The 11,281-nt window shown below is 45.7% G+C and overlaps 1 protein-coding gene and 1 non-coding gene across 4 annotated transcripts in view; one reads left to right on the top strand and one right to left on the bottom strand.

Moving 5' to 3' along the window:
• Nucleotides 1–1,439, bottom strand: part of Tmem170a (transmembrane protein 170A) — a 13,013-nt gene extending 11,574 nt beyond the window's left edge. For 2 of the 3 annotated variants that reach the window (XR_004110308.1, XM_031341476.1), the window contains exon 1: nucleotides 1,161–1,438. Coding sequence is in view for 2 of the 3 variants with exons in the window: in XM_031341476.1 (XP_031197336.1) it covers nucleotides 1,161–1,293 (133 nt within the window). In the remaining variant the exon portion in view is untranslated. Of the gene's footprint in view, nucleotides 1–1,160 lie in introns of all 3 variants that reach the window. The other variant, XM_031341477.1, reaches the window with a different exon arrangement.
• Nucleotides 1,440–3,861: 2,422 nt separating this feature from the next.
• Nucleotides 3,862–3,964, top strand: LOC116071670. The gene has a single exon (XR_004111062.1). It is a non-coding gene; the product is annotated as a U6 spliceosomal RNA (small nuclear RNA).
• Nucleotides 3,965–11,281: the final 7,317 nt, after the last annotated feature.

Below are 11,281 nucleotides of genomic sequence, written 5' to 3' on the forward strand. Positions count from 1 at the left end.
AAAAAAAGAATAGTTCTGCTTTGCATAATGAGATTCCTATCCACACAAGCCAAATCTACAACTGTGGCCCCATAGTCTAAAGTAGCCTGCCATTTAGGCTTGCCTAACTCCACCCGTGATGGACTCACAACTTCCTACTGAGCCTCAGCTTTTAAGCAAGTGAATACTTGTTATTCTGTGTTTCACTTTCTCAGGTTTGAAAATTCCCCAAACAGTTGAGAGAGAAATAAGAAAATGAGCAAGAACAGACTGATTGATTGAATCATAGGAAAGTATAAACTCTTCATCTTTTGGAGAGGGTATAGCAGAATGATGTGTGTGTGTGTGCTTATTTATTTGTAATCACTGTCAGATTTGTTTATTTATATATGTATTTATTTGTAATCACTGTCAGGTGTGACACTAATACTTCGGGAAACAATCTGATCTTCCAGACTCTCCTTGTGGGCAGGATCACAAGCTAACATCTTCAGCTGCCACAAAACAAAAAGATAATCACCTTGTCAGCTACTACACAGGGAGGTCCCAGGTGTCCACCGAGAGGCGCCTGGCAGTCGCTGCCCAGTATCTGAGCCTCACAGGTGTCTGGCTTAAGACTGCAGTCAGCAATCCCACCCATCGTCGTCGACTTTTACAACGTCACTAGGCCGGTTTCTCTTAGCTGCCGCGTCCTAATCCCCCCACTTCACCCCACCCCCGCCTCTGTCGTCTTGCCTTCAAAAATCCAAAGCAAGTAATCATGCCCTCCCCTGAAGGCCTTTATTAATGATCTCAGGGGATCATTCTCTTCTCCACAACTTTCTGAATTGTAGCAGTTCTACAATGTAAGTGTAACTTTAAAAGCCCTCCTGGCAGAAGGTGACGAAGCTCAGATAAGAACTAAGAGCAATTTAGAAGTTGTGTCTTAAGTTCTTCAAAGTGCGGGTGGGGGAACCCGCAACAGGTTTGAGCAAGTGAGTCCTCCATAGACAAGCTGGTGGGAAGATGGGTGTAGGACGGAGTCAGAGGTCAGGGTCAGCACACAGGCTCTCAGAGGAAGTATACGAGCAGTGCCTAGGACTGGACAGCGGTCTCCCCAAGTACGATTCCAGGGCTGCCTCGGCCTCACCCTGGGAGGCAGGCGACAGGTGCGCAGTGCGCAGGCGCGGGGCGGGGCGTACCTGGGAAGGAGCAGAGCGAAGTGGAGTTGGGGCACAGGGTCCCGTTGCCCACCCGCGGCACGAGCTTCAGGCTGAGGATCTGCTGCAGGAGCCCGGCTGAGCTGCCGCCACCGCCGCTCCCTTCGCGCTCCATCCCGCCGCCATCCACTGCCCGGAGCGCCGCGGAGCACCGCACCTCCGCAGCCACGGCGTCACCTTTGGCCGGCCCTCTTCTCCCGCCCACTCCAACGGCGCTGCTGTAGTAATCGTTTCTCCTTCCAATCACAGGGCGCCGCAGATGGAGGGGGCGGGGTAACGGTTGTTCCCGCCCCCTGGCGCTGCGTTCGATTAGAGAAACCTCCGGCTTGCGGCGCCCCTAGTGGCAAGTTCCTTCTGCTCCATCTGGGTGTGTTGGGCTCTGCCCTTCGCTTTAGTGCCACCTTTAAATAGGACAAGTCCAGTGAGATTGCTCAGGCGCTTGCCTGCAAGCATGAGGGATTTGCCTTCCATCCCTAGGAGTCACATGGTGAAAAGTGAGAACCAACTCCCCTGGGTTGTCTTTTACCTTCACATACACATACACTCACTTAAATTTAAAAATAGTATACAAAAGATACAGTACCAAAAATAAATAAATGCATAAATAAATGAGATGACCAATAGCCTACTCAAATTTCTCTGTAGGACTGAAGATGTATTGACAGACAACCAGCCTAGCTGCACAATACCCTAGACTCCAACCCCAGTTGCTTATCCTGTCAAAGTCTGTAGGTTCCCTGGGCAGTGGTGGTGTGTGCCTTTAATCCCAGCACTCGAGGAGGCAGAGGCAGGTGGATTTCTGAGTTCGAGGCCAGCCTGGTCTACAGAGTGAGTTCCAGGACAGCCAGAACTACACGGAGAAACTGTCAAAAACAAAACCAAGGAAAATACAAAACAAAACAAAAGACTGTAGGTTTAATTTCCAAACATACAATAAGCAAAAAATAAGACTTTAAAATTGGACCAGAAATTTTCTAAGTCACTGAAATTAAAATTTTTAGGAGCTGAAGTGAAGACTTCTGGGGCCAGCAAAATGGCTTAGCAAGTAAAGGTATCTGCTGTCAAGCCTGGTGACCTTAGTTCCATCTTAGGGGCCCACATGGTAAAAAGAGAACCGATAACTGCAAGTTGTCCTTTGACCGTCACACTCCATGGCACTGGTTCCTACACACATATTGCCATGGCTATCCCTGGTTGTAAACTTGACTATGTCTGGAACTAAAACCCCAATGGCTAGCTAAACCTGCGAGGGGCTTAAAGTAGGAATACCCATAATCTGGATCTTTGACGTGGAAGATCCACCTTTGATCTGAACCACACTATCTACTGGTTTGAATATGCTTAGCTCATGGGAAGTGGCACTTATTAGGAGGTGTGGCCTTGTTGGACTAGGTGTGGCATTGTCATTGGGTAGGCAGGCATAGAGGACTCAAGGAGGTGTTCGAGCTCCACAGTCTCTCCTGCTGCCTTTGGATCAAGACTCTCAGATCCTCCTCCAGCATGCAGGCTGCCATGCTTCCTATCATGATCATAATGGATTGAACGTCTGAAAATGTAGGTCAGCCCCAATGAAATGTTTGCCTTTGTAAGAGTTGCTTCTAGCTGGTGGCGCATGCCTTTAATCCCAGCACTTGGGAGGCAGAGGCAGGTGGATTTAGATTTCTGAGTTGAAGCCAGTTTGGTCTACAGAGTGAGTTCCAGGACAGTCAGGGCTACACAGAGAAACCCTGTCTCGAGGAGTTGCTTCTGTCATAGTGCCTCTTCACAGCACTAGAACCCTAACTAAGACACTGGCATTAGAGCCTATTTGGGGATTCCAGTGTATACTGAAGACCAGGGAGTAATCCAGCCTCATGGACTGAACAATTCCAGGATTCTTGGACCTTCCTTTGGTAGACAGCCATTGTTAGATTAGCTGGTATGTATGTATGTGTGTGTGTATATATATATTTTTTTCAATAAATAATTTAACATAATCATTAATAAATATAAATATTTAAGTTCTCTTCCTCTTGAGAATCCAGGCTAATACACATATATAATAAATCAATAAATTTAAAACCTTTTGAGGCAGCTGGTTTTTTAGTAGATTTAGACATCTTGTCAGCATTTTAGATTTTGTAGGATTCTTGCTTTTACATGATAGAGTGAGCAATGCCAACAGCCTCTTCCCATAAGTGTGCTATATCCAAGGAATGCCCAGATGTTCATCTCCCTCCCAAAGAAAAGAAGTAAAGAGTTGGGTTGGGGATATAGCTCTGACAGATGCCTTGCCTCATATGCCTGCAGCTCTGGGTTTGAACCCCAGAACTGCACAAAGGTCCCTAGAAGCCTTCCAGGGAGAACCTGTAGGTTGCCTATAAAGAAATGAGAACTTGGTGGTTTGACAGCAACGTGGAAGGGCCTAGAAGGAAAGCATCAATATTTTGTAAGAATAAATGTGCTTTGAGCCTCTGAGTGTTTGCTTTTCCGGCCATCTAATCCTCTCATTTCTCCTTTGGAATAAACGCTCACAATTTCCATTAGCTTTTTGATTTGTTTGCTTTGTGATGAAGTCTTACTACATTGTCTTTTCTGGCTTGCAACTTTCTGTGCAAACTATGTCTGGCTTTTTTTTTTTTTTAATCTTTTTCAAAAAGAAAGAAAGAAAGAGGAACAAAGGAACAAAGAAAGAAAAAGGGAATGTCTACTCACATGATACATATGTAAAACTGGAATGTCTCAGAGATGAGTATGGCCCCCTGCACAATAATGACATGCAAATTCCTGAAACCTTCCATATTTTTATAAGCCTGAAGAAGAATCTAAAGGATAACAAACTGCTCTGAAAGCATAAGAGTGTCGGGTATGACAGCACATATCTATAATCTCAGATCTGGGAAGCAACAAGATTACTGGTAAGTGCAAAGCCAGCCTGAGCTGTCTCAAGTCCGGAAGGGGGAAGGGGAACCCAGAGAGGTGGCTTAGTGATTAAGTGTGCTTCCAGCTCCTCCAGAGGACCTGTCAGGAAGCTCGCAATAGCCTGTAACTACCTAGAGAACCCAACGCCCTCTCCTGGACTCTGAGAGTACCAGTACACATGTGTCTCTCACTGCTCCCCCCCCCCCAAATATATATATTTTTCAAATGCAGCATCAACTATGAATCCAATTAAGAAATAAGAGCTTGGACTGGAGAGATGGCTCAGCGGTTAAGAGCACTGACTGTAGCCAGGCAGTGGTGGCACATGCCTTTAGTCCCAGCCCTTGGGAGGCAGAGGCAGGTGGATTTCTGAGTTCAAGGCCAGCCTGGTCTACAGAGTGAGTTCCAGGACAGCCAGGGCTACACGGAGAAATCTTGTCTTGAAAAAAAAAAAAAAAAAGAGCACTGACTGCTTGCTCTCCCAGAGGTCCTGAGTTCAATTCCCAGCAACCACATGGTGGCTCACAACCATCTGTAATGGGATCTGATGGCCTCTTCTGGTGTGTATGAAGGCAGCTACAGTGTACACCTATACATCACCATGAAAAATATTAGGCACACACACACACACAAAACAAAAACCTTGTCTAGTAAAACCCAAAACCAAATCAAACCATAGCCTTCGTGATATGGTAAGATCACACACTGGTTCAGTACCTACGCAGTGAAAACCTGACTTACTTTAAATTAAGAAACATCATGCGCAAAACACACAGCACTTCTCTTTCAAGGACTTCAGTGAGATAGCTCAATAGAATTTTTTTTTTCCAAGATGGGGTTTCTCTGTGTAGCCCTGGCTCTCCTGGGACACAGTCTGTAGACAAGGCTGGCTCAGACTCACAGAGATCCACTTGCCTCTGCCTCTTGACTGCTGAGATTAAAGGCATGAGCCACTGACAACTAGCTATCACATTACTTTCTATTTGATTACTAAAATTTTAATGACTGGGAAAGTAAGGAACGGAAAGGGGGTTTGTTGGAGCTGATTGCGGGTGACAGAAAGGCGAACCAAGAGTTCTAGGCCAGGGCTGGCAAGATGTCTCAGTGGGTAAGAAAAAGTCCTGAGTTCACACCCCAACAACCACCCGTAATGAGATCCGATGCCTTCTTCTGGTGCATCTGAAGTCAGCTACAGTGTACTTATGTATAATAATAAACAAATCTTTGGGCCAGAGCAAGTGAGTGAGGCTGACTGGAGGAGCCAGCAGAGGTCCTAAAAATTCAATTCCCAACAACCACATGAAGGCTCACAACCACCTGTACAGCTACAGTGTACTCACATACATAAAATAAATAAATAAATAAATAAGTAAAATAAATAAATAAATCTTTTTTTTGTTGTTTTTGTTTTTTCGAGACAGGGTTTCTTTATGTAGTCCTGGTTATCCTGGAACTCACTCTGTAGACCAGGCTGGCCTCTAACTCAGAAATCTGCCTGCCTCTGCCTCCCAAGTGCTGGGATTAAAGGCGTGTGCCACCATCGCCCGGCAATAAATAAATCTTTAAAAAAAAGAAAAAAAAAGAAGAGTTCTAGGCCAACCTGGGCTCCATAGTGAGTTCCAAGCTATCCTGGTCTATACAGTGTTTCACTATGTCAAAATAGATGGATGATTCAGTGAGATGATTCAGTGGATAAAGCCAATAGCCACACAAGCCTATTCAATTGTGTTTGGTCTCTGAAATCTGTGGAGAATCAAATCCACAAAGTTTTCCTATGACCATGCATGTACCAATAATGTACACATGCACAGACACACACACTCACACATGCCAGGACAAGCACATGCAATGCTCACATGCAGGTACACCTGTACACACAGTACACACCCATGTCTGCACACACACCAGCACAGGTGCACACACATGTGTCTGTGTCCAACATGGTGCCTATGGAGGCCAGAACAGGATGTCAGATCCTTTGGAACTGGAGTTACAGACAGCTGTGAGCTGTCATGTGGATGCTGAGTATCAAACCCAGGTCCCCTGGAAGAGCAGCCTGTGCTGTTAACCACTGAGTCATCTCTTTAGCCCACAGATAAAGTTGAAAGAAAGAGAGAGAGTGGGGGCAACCATGGGGAGAAAGTACCTAAAGCTAAATCAAATAGCTTCTAAGGGTAAGGACAGTCCATCTGATTTGTGCATAAAGATCATAAAGAGTCGTCAATTGTGGTGACACATGCTCATAGGATATGCTGAAGAAACAGAGGCAGAAGGATCAGGAGTTGGATGTCAGCCTGTGCTATATATTTTGTAGGGCTTGATGACACATGCTTTTAATCCCAGCCTGGAGACCAAATAAGGTAGACATATCTCTATGAGTTCAAAGCCAATTTGATCTACATGCTAAGTTCCAGGATAGCCAGTGATATACAATGAGGCTCTGTGTTTAAAAAGAAAATATTGTTAGGGCCTGGAGGTGGTAGTGCACGACTTCAATTCCAGCACTCAGAAGGCAGAGGCAAGTGCCTTCTTTGAGTTGGAGGCCAGCCTGGTCTAAAGAGCTAGTGCCAGGACAGCCAAGGCCAAACGGAGAAATCTTGTTTCAAAAAAACAAATAAGTGGTCCCGTTAATCCACTTCAGTGGGGTAGATATGTGGGTCAGGAAGATTCCAGTTCAAGCTAACTACAAGGAACAGAGCAGTCAGTAGAGGGCAGTGTGACAAAGGCCTGCCTGGGAAGGGTGGGGTAACCCTGCCTCTCACTTGATTGTGGCCAGGAATATGACTCCTCATTATGACTGCTGGTGGGGAAAGCTAAATTAAACCCCTGGAAGCAAGCATGAAGGCATGCTTATAATCTTGAACAGGATAAAGACTTCAGAGAAAACCACTAAATCCAGAAGCCATACGGAAAGTGTTCATGTGTAACTGTGTGTGATTAGGTGACTCTTACTTAATAAAGTCTGAATGTGGTAGTTTGAGTTCATAGACACAAATGCACAAGCCCGGTGAGGTACTTTGGGATTTGTTTTGTTTTTGGTTGGTTGGTTTTTTTTTTTTGGTTGGTTGGTTGTTTTTTGAGACAAGTTTATAGCCTTGACTGTCCTGGAACTCACTCAGTAGACCAGGTTGGCCTCCAACTAAGTGATCCACCTGCTTCTGCCTCCTGAACCCTGGGATTAAAGGAGTGCGCCACCATAGCCCAGCTGCCAGGGAAGTTTTATACATCAAAATGTGCAGCTGGTGTATATTAATTGCATCACAATAGAGTGCAAGAACTGTTGCTTTGGCCAGGGAGTGGTGGCGCACGCCTTTAAATCCCAGCACTTGGGAGGCAGAGGCAGGTGGATTTCTGAGTTTGAGACTAGCCTGGTCTACAGAGTGAGTTCCAGGACAGCCATGGCTATACAGAGAAACCCTGTCTCAAAAAACCAAAAAAAAAAAAAAAAAAAAAAGAGTTGTTGCTTTGGGTTTTGGTTATTTGTTTTTAAATTACTCTGTGTGTGTGTGTGTGTGTGTGTGATCACATGCTTACATACATGTGGGTGCCACCAGCATTAGGAGGACTGTCAGAGGACAACTTTCAGGAACTAGTTATCTCCTTCCAGTACGTGGGTGCTAACAACTAAACTCAGTTCACCAAACCTGACAGCAAATGGGTTTAGTTACTGAGCCATCTGACCTGCATTTTTCCCCAAAGATTTGTTTATTTCTTACTTTATCTGTGTGTGTTTTGCCTGCATGAATGTATACTATGTGGAGTCCCTATGGAGCCTAGAGGAGGACATCGGTTCCCCTGAAACTAGAGTGACAGATGGTTGTGAGCTGCCTTGTGGTGCTGGGAGTTGAACCCAGGTCCTCTGCAAGAGCAGCCAGTGCTCTGTCCAGTCACCTACTAGGTAATTTAAAGCTTTTCACTAGTCAAACCCCTAGATCAGTGCCTCTCAGCCTTCCTATGGCTGTAATACTTTTATTCAGTTCCTCATGCTGTGGTGACCCCCAACCCTAAAATTATTTCGTTGCTGCTTCACATCTGTGCTTGTGCTACTGTCACAAATTGTAATGTAAATGTACGTGTTTCCCCGAGGCCCTAGGCAACCCCCAAAGGAGTGGAGACACACAGGCTGAGAATCACTATCCTAGGCACATGCTACAGAACAAGGACAATATTTGCATGACTCCAGGCGAAGGAAGGCAGCCTTTGCACAAGGGGCTCTGGGAACAGAGTGCCGCTCATTGATTTAGGTACATCAGTAATTGTCACCTTTTTACAAGTTGGTCTATAATAAAGTGAGGTTTGAACAAAAGGATTTTCCATACCCATCACCCAGGTGGTGCACATACGTACATGTAGGCACTCACACATACCCAAGAAATAAAATAAAAAGAGGTTTCTTATGTAAACGTTAAATTTGAGCTGGAGGCAATTAAGAAATAGCAAATACCACCAGGTGTGGTGGCGGGCCTCTAATCCCAGTACTTGGGAGGCAAAGGTAGGCAAATCTGGTCTTCAGGGGAGTTCCAGGGTTCCAGGGTTACGCGGTTAAGACCTTGAGTAAACATTGAAAAGAGCTAGTAAATGCCATTGGGCCAGAGAAGTGGCTCAGAGGGCCAAGGAGCCTGCCTTGCAAGCCCAACAACCTGAATTCAATCCTGGGATCCCCCCAAATTTGTCTTCCCAGAACTCCATGCTCCACAAATAAACAAACAAATAAAAACAAACCAATAAATGTAATAATAAAAAATAACCTTTCTTTACCCACAACCTTTTCTGTGGATAGACAAGGTCTGACTCCATAGCTCAGGCTGGCCTGGACCTCACTAGGTCTTGAAGTTGAGAGCACTGGCCTCACAGGCATGAACCACAGTGGAACCCTGGAGATCTGCAAACAAAGGCTACATCATTCACTTCCTGTCACAGATTTGTCTTCCATAGTACCCCACCCTTGTGAGCCTGAAACTTTTTCTTTGTTCTTTTTTTTTCCTTTTCTCTATGAACACTTTTGTTGTCTCTGATTTCTATCGTGTTTATTATTAGTGGTAGTGTGTGTGAGTGTGGGTGTCTACATGTCACAGGGAGCACGTGGAGGCCGGAGGACTCCAGTCCAGAGTTGGTTCTCCTCTTCCACTGTAGGATCCAGAGACGGAACTTAGGTCACCAGGCTTTCGTGTGGCAAGTCCTTATACCCCCTGAGTACCTTGCTGGGCCTACAAATCTGTTCTTCTGTGGCGCGGTGGGAAGGGAGTACTGGGGCGAGATCCTAGAACCTTGTGTAGACTGTAAGTGTTGTACCACAACACCATACCCTGGCCCTCACTCTTCTTTTCAAACATGCTAGTGTTGTAAGGCTTTGAGTTGCTCTTTTTTGCCCACGTGATTTTTCAAGGCAATCATTAATAAACGTTCTTCTTCCTGTTAGTCTGCCTTTTTGCTTATTTGCTAGACAAGTCTCGCTACCTAACCCAGGCTAGATTTAAACTCACTATGCGTTCTAGGCTGGCATCGAACTTGAAACAACTCTAATCTCAGCCTCCCAAGTGCCAAGATTGCAGCCCTGCATTATCACACTCAGCTTGATCTATCTTTTTACTGCAGAGTTCCAGTTGAAAACCTGTGATACCGCCGGGCGGTGGTGGCACACTCCTTTAATCCCAACACTTGGGAGGCAGAGGCAGGCGGATTTCTGAGTTCGAGGCCAGCCTGGTTTACAGAGTGAGTTCCAGGACAGCCAGGGCTACACAGAGAAACCCTGTCTCAAACAAACAAACAAACAAACAAAAACCCGTGATACCTTCTCTACGAGGTCTAGCCTAGGAACTGGTGTGCTGGCCCTTAAGCTATACTGTACTAGCCAAAGCAAGTCAAAGCAATAGCCCAGATTCAATGAGGGGAGAAGGGAAGACAGCGGGGTGGGGCATTGGTGGGGGAAGGAGATAAAGAGAGAAAGGCACATCTTTTTATATAATTTTTAAAAAGATTTATTTTATTTATATGAGTACACTGTAGCTGTCTTCAGACACACCTGAAGAGGGCATCAGATCCCATTACAGATGGTTGTGAGCCACCATGTGGTTGCTGGGAATTGAACTCAGGACCTCTGGAAGGCAATCAGTGCTCTTTTTTTTTTTTTTTTTTTTTTTTTTCTGATTTTTCGAGACAGGGTTTCTCTGTATAGCCCTGGTTGTCCTGGAACTCACTCTGTAGACCAGGCTGACCTCAAACTCAGAAATCCACCTGCCTCTGCCTCCCAAGTGCTGGGATTAAAGGCGTGTGCCACCACCGGCTGGCAGTCAGTGCTCTTAACCACTGAGCCATCTCTCCAGCCCAAGGCACATCTTCTTAGTAGCAGGAGCTATAGTCATGTTGCAGAGTGTGAATGGAGTCACTGATAACTGTTCACAGGGCACTGCCAATCAATCAGGGCTGGGCAGTGTTCAGTGATGACTACACTTTGGCAGAGTGACAGGATAATCACTTCTGGGTCCCCAAACTTGTCTCTGCTGTCCCCAGTCAGTCAGGACACCTTCAACCTTTGTCCTGAACCCCATCTGGTTTGATTTTGAGGGTTGCTTGAAACCTACTGGGCCAGGAGACTCACCTGCTCTGAGTGCCCAAGGTACCAGAGTCCAGTATTCACCCTGTGGTGTTCTACACACAGAAAGCTAAGCCAGTGTCAATAGGCTGCCCTAGCACTCCATAATCAGAGAAAAATGAATGAATCATAGCAAAGCATATAGAACAGAATATGCTATTCATCACACCATCCATAGAACATGTGACTTGGGCCATAGTAAAGGAAACTCATGGGTTGCCACTGTCAGGTGATGCACTGAGCCCTATACCAGAGCCTTCCTAGATCCCAATAAAGACCAGAATCTTCTCGTTCTTAGCTCTGGCATCCTAAGCAGTTGCTTCATCTCACTATGCCTGCATACACTATAGTAACTGGGATGGCCTGGAATGGTTCCTAGGCTGACTCTCTCATTTGACAGTGGTCTCCTTTAGAGATGGGCAGCAGCTGACTATTTTGATCTGCAATGACCAGCACAAAGCAGGAAGGCAGATTGGGGAGGAATGTGCAGGTAGGAAAGGGATAAGGTAGAGGGACTGCAGCAGCCTACCATGCTGCCATTTTGGTTTTTTAGATATTTGCAGACAAGTGCTTGGGTGACTCTCTAACCTCAAGGGACCATGTCATAGTC

This window comes from Mastomys coucha, unplaced genomic scaffold, assembly GCF_008632895.1.
Source record: "Mastomys coucha isolate ucsf_1 unplaced genomic scaffold, UCSF_Mcou_1 pScaffold22, whole genome shotgun sequence".
NCBI lineage: Eukaryota > Metazoa > Chordata > Mammalia > Rodentia > Muridae > Mastomys > Mastomys coucha.